Genomic DNA, 20,105 nt, shown 5'->3' on the forward strand with positions numbered 1-20,105 from the left:
GAGCTAGACTGCTACAAGTGGTTATAGCTATGATTAGATTTTAAAGCATTTTCAGCTAGAGACTTACATGCATTTGGGCATGGTTTCGCAGAGGCTCATGTACAGGGGCATCAAGTGGAGCTAGTGCAAAAGCACTTCAAAGAACTTGTACAGCTGAGGGGGACTTTAGGGCATACCAAGGGGCTCTGGCCATGCTTCTTCCACCCCCATGAGGAGAGCAGGTAGCACAGCCACCAAAAGAGTTGATTCCACAAGAGTTGATTCCACGTTTCCAGGGAATGTCAGCACACAGCGGTTAATGTGCTGGGTGTGCCAGGTCAGGTGCTTCCCCTTACTCTGCAGCACAAAGCAAACTACAGCGCAGAGGAAAATACAGCTCTAGATGCAAACTGGTCGGGATTTTGTGGTCATGAAGTGGGGAGTCTTCTGTAGGCTTGAAGGAAAAAATATATGTATTTAATGAGCTTACAAAAATCTTCTATGGCATATTAAGTTGCATTAAGCTGAGAGATGACAGGAATAGCTTATAACAACAAAGTATGGCTTTACCTCTCTGAAAGAAGGCAGAGCAAGCGAGCCAAGATGGCCATCTTGTGTTTGGGCTTTTGTTTTGGGGATTTTTTTTCAGTTAATCTGGCCACATAAGTGCAGTGTTTTCCCTCAGCTGTTACAACTTTTTAGGTTTTGGCTTGAAACCAGTTCAGGCATACACACATATCTTAGTCAGCAACAGAAGTCGTTGGCCTCTGCTTCGGCAGAGGTTACTGCATACTAGTCTGCATAGGGAACATAGCCAAAATCCTGCCTCAGCATCTGTGAGGAGCAGGATGTGGTTCCCAGGGGCTTCTGGCTGTTCCCTCCCTGGCTGCAAGGTGGCCACTGCAGTATTCAGCATGCCTTTGAAGCTCCCCTGTTGCAAGGGTGGTGCTCGTGATCCTGATTCAGATTCACATGGGGCTTGGAGGAGCTTCACTGGCACTGGAGCACGCAGCCCATCCCGTTCTGCCAGGGTTCTGTTCAACACAGGCTCAGTTCTGCTGAGGATTGGAAACCCCCATGCCAGTGCCTGCACCATCTCCTCTTTGCTTTGTTTGAGTTTCTGTTTGCGTTTACTTCATGGTTCCTTTTTATCCGTTCCGCTTTGCCTTGGTTTCATTCCTGCCGTGTATCCATCTTATTCTTTTCATTTGTCTTTTCTGTTCTTTTAGTTTCCACCCGTCAGATAAGCGTGTGCTCTCCCCCCTCTCAGCCCCAGTCTCCTCCTCCCACCTGCAGTGACTGCGGTGCTCCTGCCTCTGGTGCTGTGCCTCTACCAGTGCTACTACCTCATGCCAGTGCTGTCTCTTCGGCACCCACTGTCCCCGAGCCCACTCGTCCATTCTCTTTCAGACCCCTGTGGAGAGCCAAAGACACACCGCAGCTCCTGCACAGTCACTCAGCTTCTGAGCCACCAACAGTCCCCGGTTCCCCCTCTCCAGCCTGCCCAAACCTCAGGACCATAATGCCAGGCATCAGGCAAACCTCACTCTCTCCACCACCTCCCCATCCTTCCCACTTCCCCTTTGCCTCTCGCCAGCCTCTCAGGCGCCTTTCTCTTTCATGCTCTCCTTGGTCTTCTGCTTCCTCTGCCACAAATGCACCACCTCTGCAGAGGGGTGATGTCCCGCAACCACAAGGTCCCACCATCCTGCCTTTGATTCCTGCCCTGCCTGAGAGGGTCAAAGGACCCACAGATAAAGCAAGCCAGGAGACCTTGGCAAATGTGCCTCTGAATGGCCATCCTGAAGAGCAAATTGCTTTAGGCCCCTCTGTGACCCAGGTGAAAAGTGTGGATGGGTCCTTCTTTCCACACCTAGGACCTGCATCCTCTTCCCTACTGCCCACCATCACCAGCCCGCCCAGCTCCTTTGGCCAGGCTCCTTCCCCATCCTCCCATCCATCATCACGTCCTCCTCAGCAGTGGTATCAGCCCATGTCACACTGTCTTCCATTGCCTCCCTCTTACGCTGCTGTGTCTGAGGTGACTATGCTCGGGAGGACCCCTCCTTACATGACTTCATCAGCCATTGCTCACTTGAGTAAGTACTGCTTTTGAATGAGCTGTGACCTGTACAAAGCCTTAGCTTTCAGCTGTTTAAAAAGCCCTATTGGCACTGCCTGTGACCACTAGAAAAAGAGCTGAGAGACCAAAGGCTACTTCTGCTTCATGTCATTTCTGAAAGGTGTAAAAGTACCAAAATGACTCACGACTGGTCCAGGGACCCTCTGAGCTAAAAGTAAGGCAGAAAACAAGAATTACAGGACCAGAGCCCTGTAGCTGGAATCTTGCAATGCATATTCTTACTGTATTAGCGCAGAAGGAGGTTTTTATCATTCAGCAGAGTCAAATTGCACTTTGTAGTACAAAACCTATTTTCAGCTGGTCCAGATGTAGTGGATGGGCTCATTGAAGCTGGAGGCCAGGTCTGCGGTTGACTAGTTGTCTAAGTACTGGTAAAGGCTGTGATTTTTATTCTTTTTCTTCAGTGGTATTTCTGTTACTAGCAAAAGATGTAGCATAGTTTTGTTATAGAATCCCCTGTGCTTGCGTAACTTCCTGGTATAAACTGCATTTGTAGTGGAGGACTTGTTACTGTAACTATTCCAGCAAACCTTTTTCATTGCAGGCAGATCAAGAACTTGGGTCTACATTTTGCATATGGTCTTCATTTCTAGTGTTCATCTAAAGCCTGTGGAGTTAGAACAGTCACAAGTAATGCCTATTTGCAGTTCAGTTCATACATTTTTTCATGCAGATCCATTCCTGTTCATAACCCCATATAATGCTTAAATGATTGTGCTTAGAAAAGAAAGAAAACTGAGACATTTCCTTTCGCTTTCTGCTAAAAATATTATTGCAGCCACTAGAGGCTCAGTCCTGCTGATACAAGCCCTTGAAATCTACTTAGTTCAATAAAGTTATTTTAAGCTCACATCAGTCCATTATTTTGACTCAGTTCAATTTTTGCCTCAGGCTGTCTTCTAATTAGGTGGGTGTAGTTTTGCAATTACAATTAAATGTGCCCACAATGAATTACTGGCTGTTATGTCTGTGAGCCAAAGAGGGGTTGAAATGTTTAAATTATTTCTAATAGCAGCTATGGTTCAGTTCAAGAATGGAATTGGGAGTATGAAATAATGGCAGAAATAACCACAGAAATAAGGCAGTATTGTAAGAAAACCTAGATAAGAAGAAAAACAGGCTGTTGACGTTAAATACAGTTCCCAAATGTTCCTCAGTCAAAACCTGTCTGTCTTCCAAAATAACATGTACTGAACAACTGGGCTTTGATTACATATCAGGAGCAGCCTGTTCTGAGAGAGTATAACGTGGCGAAATACCCTTAGGCAGGTGTATTTGTTCAATTGACCCATTAGAGACAGGCAAAACAGTGCAATGGAGTTACCCACCACCAGCCCCTCCAACAGGCTGCTGCTTGAGGAGCTTTGCTGAACCTCGGGGTGCTTGGAGCTGGAGTCTCCCCCATTGTTTTGAAGACTGGCTGAGGCCATACACCTTGCATTAACAGAAAGGAGGATGTGTCGCTGTAGGCCACGAGTCTTGTGAAAAACTGATGTTAACTAAAGTCCATGGAGTTGGTTGATGTTGTTTGTAATCTGCATGTAGAAAGCTATGAGACAAGCAGAAGATGCTACTTATGAACTGGGAAGTGCTGTCTGTGTTTTGAGTTCAGCACACAATAAAACACTAGCCCAGCCAGGGAGAAGAGGAGGGAAAAGGCTAGTTTATCAGTGACAGGGTGTTGCAGGAGGACACACCTGTAGCTGATTGACCACTGATGCAACTACCGTTTCCCATCTTCCTGTATGCTTGGTGCTTCCTTGCATTGATCACTCATCATGCAGTCAGGTCATGACCCTGGGAGCAGAAACATGACCTTGCATACAGGCTGGAGAATATAGTATGTCAAGTGTAACTCTTATTCTCTGCATTTCAGGCCCAGCACTACCACCTGGTCATCCCAGTGGCGCTGCTGTGATCCCCACTTCGTCCGGGGGGCCCCCACCTCCGCCACCCCCCCCAGTCCCTCCACCACCCATGGGAGCTGCGCCCCCCCCACCTCCCCCGCTGCCGGCAGGTGCTGGCCAAGGGGTTGGCACTGAAGATGGGTCAATGTCAGGGCTCGCAGCGGCTCTGGCTGGTGCCAAACTAAGGAGAGTTCAACGGGTAAGGAGGTGGCACTGGGACTCCCCCAGGGTCTCTTTGCTGCGGGAAAGCCTGATGCAGCTTGGTGTAATGATCTGCAAATCCAGTGTGAAATGTGGTGAAACGCGCTTCAGCTGCCCCCCCTTAGGTGAACGTTGAAATGTGAATTTGTAGTGCAAATACAGCTGAGCAGCAGATGTTTGGTGGAATTCCTTCTCCTCAGAAAATGTGAATTATCAAATCACTGTGAGTTCTCATGTTGCCAGGATTTCAGTACTTCTGCAAAGCCCACCATTACACTGTTAGTGTTTTCATTATAAGTGGTTAAAACTGCATCATTATTACTGAAAACAGTGTAGACTGTTGAGGCAGCACATCAATAGGTGTCCACTTAGGTAAAGGTTGCATAAGCGTGCATAAACATAATGATGAACAAAGAGCACTCTGGGGGTGCTCTGAAAACTCTGGGGTTTTTCATCATTTGCCCATATATTTGCCTCACCCAGACAGCTCCTAGTCTTAGTAAGGTCTTTATTCCAAGGCAGAACACATCCTATGTCTGTATTTTGGGCTGTGATGGTGATCACTTCTCCGAATAATTAGGAAAACTGATCATTGAGGGTGCGGTTGTAAATGAAACTTTTCATTAATTCCAATGCTTATTTCTGTCTTAAGCCAGAAGATGGTTCAGGAGGGTCCAGCCCCAGTGGGGTCTCTAAAAGTGATGCCAATCGAACAAGTAGTGGAGGAGGCGGAGGAGGACTAATGGAAGAAATGAATAAATTGCTGGCAAAAAGGTTTGTATTCAGACTTCAAGTAAGCACTAGCATGAGCTCTGAAGCAAATTGTGGAACAAGATTTGGTTATCAGTGGGTCACTTTGGTGCTTCTTTGAAATTTGACCAGATCTACATAGATGCTAGTCACCAGCATTGCCGGGTAAAACTGTGTGTATATCTGAAACTGTAGATGTTGCAGCAATGATGCCTGGCAGAGTTTTGCTGCTGTAAGAAATCCTTCAGTGTGGTAACCTTTAAAGATGGTGACAAATACATCCTCCTGACTTTTGCCATTTTACCGTATCTATTTCAAAGTTACTGTATTCAGATAGAGTAAACTATGAAAGGAACTTAAACAAATTATTCTTTATGCAACACATTCGGGATGTTGAACCTAAAAACATTAACAGAAGTGCAATAAAAGGCAACATCTTGGCAGGTGACTTGTTATTGATTCTCAGTGCATTTCAGACAGGCTAGCCAAGTTATTCTCATCTAAAGCGAGTCATGATGTATCAAGCTACCAGCTGTCAAAAGACACTCAATTATTCCAATTATTTTTTCTTTCTGCTTTCCCCTGATTCCATCAATAATGTTATGTCAGACTCCTAAGCTCCTAGTGTTAGATGTTTGAGTTTTAGCTCTATCTTTTTCAACATATGAATAGTGAAAGAAAAGGATGAGTAAAATAATGAAGAGTAGGTACAGATCACTTTCTTTCTTTTCTGAACTAAAGTAGCTTAACAGCTTTTAATAGTTATTTACTGGTTCACCTTCTGATCTATTTTGTGCTGCTACCTGTCAAGACTGACTTTGCTGAACTGAATGATGCCTGTAAGCAAAGTAAGGTTCCATGACTAGATGCTGGGGTAACTCCTTCTGTTCAAGCAAACAAGTTAAATCGACATCTCATATGCTTGGTTATAGAAATCCTGCAGATTTCTGTGGTTCTAGTCTAACATGTACTCCAGTATAGCTTTTGGCAGTGGGTTCTGGTGTCTTCAGGTATTCAGGGTCAAATTCTCTCAGTATCTTAGCAAAAGAACCTGCACTACCATAAGCATCCTTTCCCAGGACGTTGACAGCAACAGAATTGCTTCCCAAGTTTTGCTTCACAAAACCATGGAATTGTAATGAATTTTCAGTCAAGGGTGAAATCTGGGCACATGCTGTTAAACTGTTACTGAGAGGATTTCTTTCAGCTGCAAAGCCCTTTTTATTTGTGATGACAAAGAAAAGGGAAGAACCTGGCACTGTGTTTCAGGTTGCTGTTACGGAGCTGGCAGGTAGGAGTTAAAAAGACAGTTTCTTTAAACTGAGCATGTTCAGTACAGAAATCACTGAGTGATAAGCCTGGGATACCAGGAGCCCTTTGCTGAGCAGAAAACCATATGCTCAGAAACCAGGAATGCATCTAATGCTGGGTAAGTAATGAAGGAAAACGCTTCTAAGAGGTCAGGTGCTCTGTAGTATTAGTGGCCCCCGTGAGAACAGCCCTTTGCTTCAGGACTGAAGTGCAAGCAGAATAATGAACTCTCTCACAAACTACTATAATTTCTAGCCCAGTTAAGTTTCTTGCAGGACGTAAATCTAACACTGGTCTCTCACCTGGGGAAGTATTTCCCTCACTGAAGTTCGTAATCATTGTAAGCTTTTTTCTCAGAAGAATCAAGTCAATATTAGAAAAAGAATATAAAAATTATTACTGATCCAATAAAATTATTAATTCAGTTGAATATCTGGAAATAATTCCCACAGAGCACCGTGTCCTACAAATGCGTTTTACTCCTAGTTTTCTGTCAAATTTACATAAAAGCCTCCAATTTTTGTATCCAGTGAGGCTTTTCTTTTGCCAGTGATATGAAAAAAAGTCCTTTGACAAATCTATAGCAGTGCTTTGAAAGTCAGAAGCCTTTCTAAGTGCCATTGGGATTTTTTGTTCTGTGAGATTAAATTTTGTCCACTTCAGAAGCAAGACTAAATGAAAAATCTATCATATTGGAGTTTTAAAAAACATCTGCTAAGGGTAGCATTCACAGGTGGATAAGGATCATCGCAACCGAAGTTCATGTGGAGACGAGAGCCGCAGTTCCCCTAGTTGTCTAAAATGGGAAATCGGATGTCCAGAGAATCAGTGCCTGGCACACTGGAGTACTTTTTAGACACTAAATAGGGCTTGAAAATCAAGAATTTGGTTTTCCTCTGCCAGTGTGGTTAACACCCAAGAAGTCTTACCATGTGCTCTTCAAAGATAAACAACCAACATCTTTGTTTACTCTCACGTCCAATTGATCCAGTAAATGGAGTGCAGCTCTTTGCCACTGCTTCTCAGAAAGTTTTGCCTCTCCTCAGGAAGCAGGACAGTGTGAGAATCTCAGGTGCTCACTCAACTTCTGTAGGCATCACCAACATTGGCATGGGGTTTAGGAGATCTGCTGCCTTTGAACTGGATTTGAGACTCACCAAAGACATTTGAAAACCCAGGCTGGTGCACTTGTTTTCTGGCTCTTAGTCTCCAGCCAGAGCTTTCTCACTCTAAGGGGAGAAGGGGTCTTGACTGAGCAGAAACAGTGCCTGATCTTTTCCAGTGCGGATGGATGTGAGTTGAAGGGCTTTTCTGACTCTCATCCAATCACATGGGATCACTGCCACAGCCCTTTCTCTGAATGAGTATAGGGATGGGGGGATAAAGGTGGCAAAATGATCCTGGAGCTAGCTGAGAAGTGTCATCTCTGCAATACTCACCTGAGCCACCTGGGGGAGGGTTAGCTTGGTCTTCAGAAACCCTTGGTGATTTGGGGTGTTCATCCTGTGTTAGAGCACGGGAACCACCATCTATCTCCTCAGCCCTAGAGAGAAGCCATCCCTTTCTCACCCAGTTTCATATCCAGCTGTGCCTCCTTCCTCCACTGCAACACATTTCCTTGTGCTCTGCACCCTGTGTTCCTCTGTTAAACAACACCTCATAATTTTGCCCTTCTCCCTGAGTTGTATCACCAAGGTCTGGATTCCTCCCCCCACCCTAATCCTACACAACCAAACACATCAGCCTTTATCACATTCCCTCGGATGAACTAAGTAAATAAAAACTCCCACCAGAGCCTGAATCAGCCTTCCCACATGGAAGATACGTTTCTAGAGGGTTGACTGTGTGTCCTATCTCATGTTCCTTTGCAAAGGAGGAAAGCAGCGTCGCAGTCAGACAAGCCAGCTGACAGAAAGGAAGAGGAAAGCCAGAATGTAAGTGAAAGACTCCTCACTGTTCTGCTCTTGCAAATATGTTGATGTGCTGCCTTGTAAGCCAAAGTCCTGTGCTCATTCACTGTGTGTGGCAGGCAGTGACAAGCAGTGCTGATACAGGAATAGATTTGCACATTCAGTCAAAAGCTAAATGTAACTGCTTCCACCTTTCCTGGGAACAGCAGCCTATAAACAAGAATTGCTGCCTTGTTCATAAGTGAGGTTATTGTCCAAACTAGGTTAACAGGTGCTTTCTCATGGTCTGATCTAAGTATTGTAGGTATGGTAGGTTCTTGCTTCATCAGAAGATGCATTGAACCTTCTGATAAGTAAATTTGAGATAAAGTTTATGATTCTTATTTTAAATTTGCAGTTTCAGCTAAGCTGAAGTAGATCACCAACTATGTGGTGTAACTTTGGATTGCTAGCCTCCATGCAAAGCAAGAATCAGCTCACTTCAGACCCCAGGGCGCACATGCAAAATGTCTCTGGGGGGGTGAAGGGGCAACAGTGTATTAACCATTAGACCATTCAAAGATTAAAATATGTGTTCATGATACCTGCACTAAAATGAGATGATAGAGCTTGAAGAGCCTCAGAGAACATTGATTCACCTCTGTTTTAACTGTTCTGTTTATATGTTGTCCACAAAAGCAAATAAGTGGGTTTATCTTACTCAGTCTTTACGCTGAACTTGATGCACCAATTTTGAGTTCAACATGCAGATTAAAATACTTATTTTTTACCCACTGAACTGATAAAGCGTGGGAGACCTTTCTAGTCTCAAGAGAGGCCAGGATATATACACTGTGTCCCTTCCCATGTGGTGCTTTTCTGGGCTGCTGCTCAATACAGCATTCCTGCTGCTAACCAGCACCCTCATGAAGGCTCTCTGTCATGGCTGCAAGTTTGTAAAGCATCGTGTGTGCCTTATATCACCTATGTAGAGATCTTGCCTCCAAAGACAAAGTAACAGCTGCTCAGTAGGAAATTTATTTGGAAAATGTAGGCCTCACCCCAGTCTGAAAGGTTTGTAGCAAGAGCAGGCATAAGCACTTTGCACTGTTTAAGGAGAAAAGCAGCTATTTTCGCTTGTTCTTCAAGGGATGCTTTAAGCATGGAATTTGCCTACTGACCCCGCTATGCAACCATTGCTCTAAATTTTGCCCCAAAGCTGGTTTTGAGCCATGTACTCAGAGATGAAAGGCACCATTTAGCTTCTAACTATTCAGCCTCTGCTGTCTTTCTGCCCCTTCTTCTCTCCCCCTGAAACTCTGCATTAGTTTACATCCTAAATCAAACTTTTTGATAGCACCAAACTGTTCAGAAATGTGTTTTAGAGAACATCTGTTTGACATGTATCTTGAGGACACTTTGTGGTGAGGGATCTTCTGTCAGACTGGGTGCAATTCCATTTTACAATGCAGAGTTAATGCTTTTCCTGAGTGTGTTGTGAGGGTTGCTAAATAATATCAAATACAGAGGTGAATGTTTTATGATCTGTTACAAATCTCAGAAAAAAGAGTCCAAATATGTGATGTAGTGTTTAATCTTCTACTTAGGAGGGGTACTGGATTACTTAGTTACCTTTGGTAGTACCTGGACTATTCTTATTAATACCAGTGGTTCTCCTGGGCTAAAAGGCTGGGATCCAACCTACTGCTCCTTCAGACAGCTCATTCCCGTATCTAAATTTGGGAAGTGGGTGGCTTGTATTTAAACATCAGCAGCCAGAACTTTAGAGTGGTAATGCAGCCTGGTTTGGTGTACAGGGATGAGGGTGATTCAGTGGAATTGTGAAAAAATGTCCATTTTATCAAAAATTAAAAAGTATATATTTTGCCATGCTAAAGGGAGAGAAAGCTTGAAGTTTAAATGAGCTTGAGCCCATACCTTGGCAGCAGTGCCTGTTAGACATGCTTGGAGGAAACTCGATTTTGTACCACCTGTGCTGCAACTAGTCTACAGAGCAGAAGAGGACTCTGCTTCATCTCCAGAATTCAGTAATGTCCTGTTTTTCTCTTTGTAGGATGATGCTAGCACCTCTCCTTCACCCAGTACACGAGGTTCCACCCAGCAGCAGCAAAATTCATCAGGTATTAAACTACTAGTGTTGTAGTTGTCTTCTTAATCTAGTCTTTTCCACCACTTGCAGACTCTGGGTTCATCATCCTACTTCTGAATACAACTAAGAGAAAAATTCTCAAATACCTGTTGTTTTAAAAACTATAATCAGCAAGAAATTGTGATTTTATACACTTCACAGCCAAGACAATGCCAATACAGCCAATTTAGTTAGCGGGGTCAAGTCATGTAGCTAAGGATCTGTGTCTTCAACACTGTGAAATCTTCTAAGAGTAAAAAAGCTGTATTATTTTCTTTTTTGTAGTGTAGCTGTCTCCTGGTTTATGCAGTTGGGGAATGGGTCTTGGTAGCTTGTTGCAGTGAGCCTGATCCCGAGGTTTGCTAGGTGAAATTAAGGAGCCCCCAAAATATGTTTTTCCTATGATGAGTTGAAATGACTGTCTCCAAGTAGATAAGATGCAAGCCAGTCAGATTCATTCTTGCATCAGTCTTGGCTTTCATATGTGCTAAAAGAAACCTTTCTGAAGGGAATGGGTATTTAACCATACCAGCTTCCTTTTGGAACAAAGCCACTATTTGCATGCTTTGCAAGGGAAGGGGAAGAAGCCAGGAGAAAGATGCATGTAAATGAAGAATGATATCTAGAAATTTCCTGAGAGTGACATAATTCTTTTAAGGAGTTTTTTAGGACCTCACGGAGGAGCAAACCCTTGTGCATGAAGCTGTGTGTTACTGAAGTCTCTGAAACAGTTCACTTTATTTTAGGAGGGGATTAAAACAATAGTAAGCATTTTCAGTAACAGGTTGATTAGTGCAGCTTTTAGGAATGTTCTGCAAGTTAGAAATCTAGACAACATTAAATTCTCTGTGGAGATTTGCATCATGGGGGTCTCACTATTTTTAGATACACCCATATTTTCTGCCAACTATGCAAACAAAAAAAAATAGGCCTTTTTAACTTAAAATATAAATAAGGATTGTATGTAATAAAATAAGCCTTGTAGCAATTAGCCTGTATTTCTTAATAGAAATGATTTATGCATTTCCTCTTACTGATCCAGTTCCATGTCTTTTTAGTATTGTTTAACTATCTGGTGCCTAATTAAAGGGATCACTATGCAGATTTTTGCCAATGCTTTCTCTGTAATACAGGCAACCTCTTACATTCATTCAATATTCATTCATTCAATCAGTCCTGCTTTCCTGGATCTTTCTAAGTCGCTCATCCTTACTGAATGAAAGCAGCTGTGTAAGACAATAAACTTCAGGATATTTTTATCTTTAGAGAAAAAAATAATTAACAGTAACTTTTCATTTTTGTTTTCCAGACTCTGGGAAAAAGCCATGGGAAAGGAGCAATTCTGTTGAAAAACCTGTATCTTCATTACTTTCTAGGTGAGCTGCATGGGGTGTCCCTCTGGCTGGCTAGCAGTTGGGATGGTCACGCTGTCCCGTGGCATGTGCACAACTCATTTCTCGTTTCATTCCATTGCTATAGAAATCCATCAGTGGTGAAGAGCTGTGAAGCTAAGAGCCCCACACAATCCCACATGTCTTCTAGGTACTGGCTAACAGCCTAGCTTTGTAACCGTCTTGGCTTGTCCTTTGGCTAATCCCATCGTTCAGCACTAATGTTTGTCTTCTGTGACGTCTTTTACTCATTCTCTTACATTCTGCTTTGTCTGTCGCTGCACAAAGTGTGAAGGTGGAATGTGTCATGTCAAAGGCTTGTTCCATGGAAACAGCCCCCTGCTCGGGTGTGCACAGGCATCACAGACATTAATCACACTTTAAGCAAGCACTTAAAGCATCTATGCTTGTGAAGCAGAGGCACGAGCTTGGCAGTGCACTGTGCCATGTGAAAGGCAGGCTTTGGAGCATCTTTTTACAGCAGGTACAGGATGACCCTGCCAATAGAAGAGGTCTTCATTGTCCAGCCTCTGCAGAAATTCAAAGCCAAGGCAGAATTATCTGAGGAGCTTGCAGCTGGGAGAAGAGAAGTTATTCCTCCATCCATGCAATTGCAGTGGGTGCATGAGAAAGAACAGCAAAGCTTGGTGCAATAAGTTAATAACATCAAGCTGTAAAAAGTTCTAGCCACAGAAAAGGCGTTCAGAAATATAGGGTATAAAAGCTGGCAGGTGTCAAATCCAAGAAGCCTAGAGTAGGACTCCAAATGTCCTATCAATGTGAACAGCCAAGCTGCAGTTCTATCACCCATATTCCTAACACCCCAAAGATTGAGATGAAGTTTGTTGGGCAGCTAAAGAGACTTCCTTCCAGTGCTGGTCTTGAATGACACAGTGTTACTGCAGTAGTGGACACTGAGATGGATGGATAAACTGAATAAGGAGGCAGAACACAGGCTTATGTATGTTTAGAATTCACTGCAAGAGATGTCCTTTAGTTTACTCTATTATGTATATGACGGTGCTGATAGTCTGCAGGTAGAAAGTTGCCAAAGGCAACTATCTGCATGTACTTGCTGCTGTGTTAAAGACGCGGGAACATGCCGGGCCCAAACATTCAGAGGGATGCATCAGTGTTACTAGAACAAAATATAGTCTCTCCAGTTCTCCTAAAACCAATGGGATATGTTCTTTCTAGGAAATAGGCGAGTGTTTCAATATAGAAATACCATTCATTTTTTCAATTGGGAATGAAACGTGGGCTATTTAAAACAGCCATCAAGTTTTCACCAGCTATCTTCTATAGTGCCGTTCCTTCCTGGGAGGAGGACTAGTTCAGTGGGAAAAAATCCTTTCTTAGTCTGATATCTGGAGTGGTGCTCAGTCTTTGCTTGCTCAAACAACTTCTGTGGGGGAAGCAGAGCAGGTTTTCAAAGCCTTCCCTCAGCAGTGACCTGTTTCCATTCCTGTTCAGTTTGATGGCATTTGTATCTGTCTTAATTCCCAGCTTAGCTGTGAGATGGTAGGAGACCTGTTAAGATTTTCTGAGAAGGGGTTGCTAGACCAAGCATACTTTCAGGACTGACAGAATCTCCACCATCCCTCAGTTTGGGCCCAAAGATGATGGCAAAGTTATTTGAAGCTTTTCTTGTTATTTAGATAGCATAGTTAATTTTTGAAGTTTTTTAGAAGTTACTGATTAAAAGAGAAAGTCAAGCAGCTTCTTCATCCTTCATTTATTTTATCAGCCATCATCAGAGTTCAGCCCACTGACTTAATAACATCCTGGAAGATCAACAGCACTCAAGTGTACTAGCCAGATTGGTTTTGTTTATGACTCAAGAAAAAGTACCTGTGCTACACAGTGCTACCAACAAGCTCCACTTGACTCAGTCAGGCCTTCCAAGGAAAGGATTACTGGGTTATTACTTTTCCTGTAATATTTTTCTAACTTGTTTTCTGCTATTACTTTAGCACCAGTTGAAGTCTAGATGGCTAAGAGAGGGTTGCTGTACAGAAAACAGACTGAGAGAAAACCAGACATCCAGCTTGCAAATTTCAAATGCTGTAATGAAACATATCGTTAAACAGGCTTTATCCCCTGAAGACATCTCAGCATTTTCTAGTCTGAAATCATTGAGACTCCCAACACCAAAAAAAAAACAAACCAATGAATTGAGCTTCTTTGCACTCCCTCCAGTATGTCTGCAGTAGGAGAAAGCAGTATCTTTGAGGGTCAGGTTGCAAACAGGAGCAGTGCTGCTCGCCAGCTGCTGAACACTCTTGAGCAGCACAATAGGGAGCCTCTGGTTCAGCATTCAAAACACGGGTGCTCCTGCTCTGGGGTGTGTTTCATCCACACTAGCAGGCAGGTGTAGCTTAATGTCCACTGCAAGGAACTGATGGGCTTTTTTAATGTTCTTTTTCCCTTTCTCCAGGATGAAGCCAGTGAGCAGCAGCAATGATGTGGCTATGGATGCCTTAGATTTTGATCGAATGAAACAGGTGAGTGTAAAGGTCTTTCACACCTCTGAGGATTGATGAGCTACCCATTTTCCCCCATGCATGCGCTGTACAAGCAAAACAGCTGTTCAGTCTTCTGATTTCCTCTACACCTAGGTGCTTAGAGGAGGACTAGATGGTAAGCAGCAAGAGAGCACAATCTCACTGCTATTTCATCAAGATGTCTGTACATAAATGTGCAAATAAATATGCCAGTATCTTCTGCATCCTTGGCCTGGGAGTGCAGACGTAGCTGTTAGTAGTGCTAGGCTCTGATCATCAGAGGAGGTGGGGGACAAGCACAACCATATTAAACTTGCATTTTCTTCCACCAGTTAGAAGGAAATTCTGAGCAGCTGACTTGTGTTTTGTCTCATCAGGAAATATTGGAGGAAGTTGTAAGAGAGTTACACAAAGTGAAAGAGGAGATAATTGATGGTAAGAAAGAGAAAAATTATTATTTTTCTCATCTTTATGACTAATTTCCCATAGATAAGATGATAGGAACTGCAGAGAGTTCCCTGGTGTTTTCAGACTTCTGTGAGCAGCTCTGATTTATATACACATTTGAAGAACAAGCATCTACTTTGAGCTCTGATCGTGACACTGTGTTTACATCCTTTATTTTTTTGCTGTTGATGAGCATTTTCACTCCCAGCCTGTGAGAAATTCACTGGCTGATGTTTCTCACAGGTGAGAGGATGAGAGATGACCTTCCTATAGCATGTCAGTTTATCACAATCAGGGAGTGTGAAATCACTTGTAACTAGCCGGCCACACAGGTTGGGATGAGGAGGGGACAAAGGTACCAAACTGAAAATCCATCCCGAGCATCTTCTGTAGGTTTCCTATTCTTGTAGAGCTATTTCTGACCTTCATTCAATTCCAGCTTTCCAAATAGCCATGTATTTTTATAACTTATTGAAAAGTACAACTGTACTAAATGTATCAGTACTGTTTTACAAATTGCTGTTGTTTTTCAGGGCCATTATTGAAATGCGCAGCAAAATCCATATCTGAAGCCCACATTAGGGCATATGAAGATGCATTTCCACACCCTGTGCTCCCCATCTTAGATTCACACAGAAGGGGAAAGAGAGGAGACTGTAAAACAGCTAAAATCCATTCCCCGTCCCCTTGCTCTAGACCTGTGTGCTCACAAACCCTTGGGCAATTTGCAGTTGAGGAGACCCTTGCTACCATCCCAGCAGCTTGGCCCTCAGAGCCTTCCTAGTTCATTCCAGTGCAATATAAGACATTCACATAAACCGCAGATGCAACTTCTTACACCAGTACTGCAGTTTGCAAGCAAACAGCTGCCTATCCTTACTCATCCTTTTACCCTCCACTCATCCTTTTACCAGCGTGTACTTTCTGCAACCTCTATACTTAACGTTTTCCATCACACTGGGTATGACATTACTCATTAACCTTTTGGTTTGGTTTTCTAGCCATACGGCAGGAGTTGAGTAGAATCAGTACAACATAATGATTGCAAAGCATTTGGACGGTACTAAGAATGCTAGGAAGATTGGATCATTTCTAAGTGTACCAAGGTCATGCAAGATGGTGAGAGAGGACACCGGCACTGTCTTTGTTCTTATACCCTTTTTATTAGCAGACTCAGCACACTTTGAAGCTTGTTGCTGCCTTGGATTCACTTCATTTTAAAAGTCTTAATCTAAAGAATATTAAATTTTAAATTTCTGGATTTTTTAGATTTCATCTGACACTGCACATTGGATTTGTCAGCCTTTTTTGTATTTTGTATTTGCTTATTTAAATGTATTACCTTTCTTTTTAGTAGTAGATAAGAACACATGTGAACCATTTGCTTTTGATAGATGACTTCAAAGTAATTTTACTAGTAGTCTGCAATGTAAATGAAGATCCTTTGCCAACAGAAACATATTGAGGCATCACAAGAAGAAACAGAGACATGTTAGTTGTCAGCCAACAAGTTCTTTGTCTCAGAGTTATCACAATATAAAAAAATGGTACGTCAGTGCATCACAGTATCTGTGTTCATATTGGTAATAAACTGTTTATTGTCCACCTGGCCCTGCCTTTCTTTGTTTCATTCATCACTTGAGCTGCACTTTTACATCCCTTGAGTTAATGATGAGAGGAAAGTGACTGAGGCTCAGCTGCGGGTTGACAGCTCTGCCCAGCCAGTGCCACAGAGCAGGAGAGCCTGAGCAGACCCAGGAGAGGAGACAGGGTGAAGTGTGCTTTGCAGTTAGTTGTAAAATGTTACCTGCTTTGGCTTGAAAGGCTTGGGATTGCTCTTTAGCACTCCTCAAATTAAGTCTGCCTTTTAGAAGACAATCTAGTCTTTACAATGTGGGTCTACTGCAGATTAAGTACAGAAGTCCATGCAACAGTGAGCTCCAGCCTGAGCCTGATGGCTGTTAGCCATTTAATGCCAGCAGGAGGTGAGAGACAGGTTAAACAGTGAGGTAAGATTCCACATGGGAATTAAAGCTGTCAGACATTGATGTGCACCCCAGACAACAGCCCCCGAAGCACAAGAAGGAGCCTTTCCAGTATGAAGAGCACAGGCAAGGATCAGTAACAGCAGAGATTATAATGATCTCATACAGTAGCTCATGTGTTTCTTAATTATAAACCCATTTAATGGCAAACCTGACAATGTCAAGTATTTTTCAAAACTGCTGCCTCTCAGATAATTACAACCATTCTGTGAAACTCTCCCATAATCTTACTTAAGCTTGAGGAAGCTGGGGGCTGGCATGGCTCACTTTCTCTCTTGGAATGTGGCATTATGCCTGAGGTCAGTAATAACCATGTTGTAATTCAGGCCGAGCGTACACCCTGGATATGGTGTGCCCTCTGTTAACATCAGCCACCTGCTGTAAATGAGTTTTTTTTACTACATTCTTCTTCTGCCTTTGCAGGCCTCATATAATTAAGACATAATAAGCTGAAGTTTGCACAGGGCCACTTAATAGCTGTAGGAGCAAGGTGTACCCAAGTGGAAGGGGAAGCTTGGCTGATAGGAGCAGGAGAGCAGACCTGCCAGCACTAGCACTTTGCTGGTTCCCAGCTTATGGGGATGGGTGCCCAGGGTGGCTTATTTGCAGTAGTGGCAATGCCAGAGGATTTCACCTCCCAGACACTAAGTCAGGTTGCCTGTTTACTCTGTGGAGAAGGGTGTCCTTTCATGCTGGGCTTGTTGAGCCGCTACAACAGGGCAGGCCATAGGCATTTTACGTAGCAGAAATCAAAGGAGGCATTAACTTCCACTCCTGACTTCAATACAGCAATTTTACTCCTATCTCTTCTTGCTAGAGCATTAGTGTGGCCACACAGTGAAGTGGATCTGAATTTATTATTAAGTGAAGAGAATAAACCTATACATAGCCCTAATGTACTTTTAACCCAGACCCACATACTCTGTGGTTATCAAAAAAACCCTGCTGCCAACATTAATGGTCGTGGCCAAGACAAATGCCCATGCAAAGGATGAGATCACAGCCTTCTTCAGCAACACCCACACGGTGAAACAGCTCACACCACACATCTGCCCATACCATGATGAAAATATTGATGGGAGGCAGGACAAGAAGCAGTTGCCAGGTTGGTTACTCACGCTTACAGCATAGCCTCTGTGTCAGGCTAGGCTAGTAATCTGTAGACCGCATATGTCACTGCATCATGAAACAGCTGAGTAAAGAACTATAGAAAGGTCACTTGCCATAGAGGAGGAGGACAATAGTCAGGTTGAGGAAGATAGATAGTATAATCTTTATTGTGGTTTTTATATTAACTTGCTAAGTCAGCCAAGAGAGTTCAGGAAGCATACATGAAGTTGAGTATGTGATTGTGAAGTGCCAGCAGCTCTGAAGTGAATTAATAAAAGCCTGAAGCTTCCTGACATGAGCACTGATACAATGAAGTTAATGGAGATTCCCACACCAAAACCTCTTCCTCTGGGAGAAAAAAAAAAAAAAAAAAGGCTTTAATAATTAAGATATAACATCTTAAGTATGTTCTTCACTGAAGAACCAGTCAAGTCTGAAGTGTCAGAATAGGCCCCAGTCTTCCTCTTCTTTTCCAGAAGCACAAACCACTGACCAAAACAGTATCTGAATGAACTGGTATTCTGGCCCTGCATCACAAAGGATCTTGCACCACTGAGCAAACCTGTGTATTTACCAGATTCATCGGACAGATGAGAAAAATGGAGAAAGGGAAAATGGAGGAGGAGGAACCCGAACTGGAACAGACTAGCTCGGCTGCCTGATGTGCCAGGTAGCAAACAGACAGGCTTACTGGATCCAGTGCTGTAGAAGGAAAGAATGAAATTATGCATATTAAGGAAATTGGGCTTCCCAGATCTAATAACATACTTTGAGGAACCAATGAGAATGCACTATAATCCTTTCCTTTGCTACAGACATGGATTTCCAGGAGAAAACATAAAAGTTAAATTGTTAGAGGGTTAGAGTATACGAAGGCCTTTATAGAACTCTCTTTTAACCGTTTACTAAGGATAGAAATAAGTCATCAGCTTTCCAGGGTGGAGAAAAGTTATTAGATGGCATCTGAATTCCTGACCCCCAAGATACTGTTCTGCTTGGAGAAAGGTACGGTGAATAAGATTTTTGATGATACAGAATTATTCATGATAGCAGAAGTTTATAGTTTGAGAGTTCAGGCAGGACAATTTAACTGTTCCACTGGGTGGAAATGGCAGGTGAAGGCTAATGTCAGTAGCCCAAAGTAAGACATGTAGGGAGAGAAACAACCCTAGCTCCATGTGTATCTCTTTAACACCATCAGAGGCAACTTCTAAAGAGCTGAAGAACCACATGCTTCCCAAATGTCAAGTTGGTGTGCCTGAATGACAGAGGAAAAAACTTCCAATTATTCTAAAAGCAGTTAGCAACAAATACCACCGTAATGTCTCCATGTCTTCACTGACACATACTCCTAACTCTTATGCACAGAAACAGGTATAATGTAGAGAAGACCAAGAGAGGTGATCAGGAATGTTAACAACCTTGGCAAGCAGTAATTAAAACGAGAATCCTTCCATATCCAAACAGACTTACAGTGAGGAAACGGATGAGAAACACAAAGTTCTGAACACTGTTGAACAGGTGGGTGAGAAAGGACTGCCTGGTTTCTCCATGTGCACATCCTGCTGCTGATCAGGCAGCCAGCAGAGGACTAAAGGAAGGGTTTCTCCACACCACAGTTCAGCTCTGCTAGTTAGGTACAATGAGTTATATCTGATGAATAGAAATGCATTCAGAAAAGGTTTAGACAAAGTCCTGGAGTAAAGGTCAAACAGCGGCTACTGAAATAATGATACAAATGTACAAAAAACATACACATACTCCACTGAATATACAAAATCTCAGCTACCATCAATTATCGGAAGATACTGGATTAGATATGGCATTGAACTAAAGGCACTCTTGTGTTCTCCAGAAAGTATCTTTTACTACTGTGTGCCAGTCCTCCCTGCTTCCACAGTCCTGTGCACACAGAGCATCTACATCTTACCTGGCATGAAGGGAAACCAGTCCAAAACTACACACACTCATGCTCACGCATACACGCATCAAGCATTCTACATTCAGATAAGGCCAAAACTCAGATGTAGGCACATGTGGCCCAGGAAGTTAATTCTAAGCCTAGGCCAAAAGTTCACATAATCATAGCTTACTCTAATCTAGTTTCTCAAGGTTACATACACAAATATCCTTTATTAAAAAGTATCAATAGTCTAAAATAGTGCATCCAATTGCTTCATTTCCATACTTATCCACTTCGTCTAAGGAGCACACACCAATGCTAATTCAGCACACACAAACATCCTCCTACTTTGCAGAGAAGTATTCAAATGAACAAA

The 20,105-nt window shown here is 43.0% G+C and overlaps 1 protein-coding gene across 1 annotated transcript in view; it reads left to right on the forward strand.

The window, feature by feature from the left end:
* EVL (Enah/Vasp-like) overlaps positions 1–16,280 on the forward strand; it is a 126,007-nt gene extending 109,727 nt beyond the window's left edge. The window contains exons 7-16 of the mRNA XM_057418938.1: positions 1,209–2,078; positions 3,999–4,228; positions 4,883–5,004; positions 8,165–8,225; positions 10,255–10,321; positions 11,639–11,705; positions 11,809–11,871; positions 14,158–14,224; positions 14,602–14,659; positions 15,673–16,280. Of these exons, the coding sequence (XP_057274921.1) occupies positions 1,209–2,078; positions 3,999–4,228; positions 4,883–5,004; positions 8,165–8,225; positions 10,255–10,321; positions 11,639–11,705; positions 11,809–11,871; positions 14,158–14,224; positions 14,602–14,659; positions 15,673–15,710 (1,643 nt within the window). The 3' untranslated portion in view covers positions 15,711–16,280. The remainder of the gene's footprint in view (positions 1–1,208; positions 2,079–3,998; positions 4,229–4,882; positions 5,005–8,164; positions 8,226–10,254; positions 10,322–11,638; positions 11,706–11,808; positions 11,872–14,157; positions 14,225–14,601; positions 14,660–15,672) is intronic.
* Positions 16,281–20,105: the final 3,825 nt, after the last annotated feature.

Source organism: Pezoporus wallicus, unplaced genomic scaffold (genome assembly GCF_028554395.1).
Source record: "Pezoporus wallicus isolate ANWC-B61680 ecotype Strahan unplaced genomic scaffold, APGP_CSIRO_Pwel_v1 contig_7066, whole genome shotgun sequence".
NCBI classification, from domain to species: domain Eukaryota; kingdom Metazoa; phylum Chordata; class Aves; order Psittaciformes; family Psittacidae; genus Pezoporus; species Pezoporus wallicus.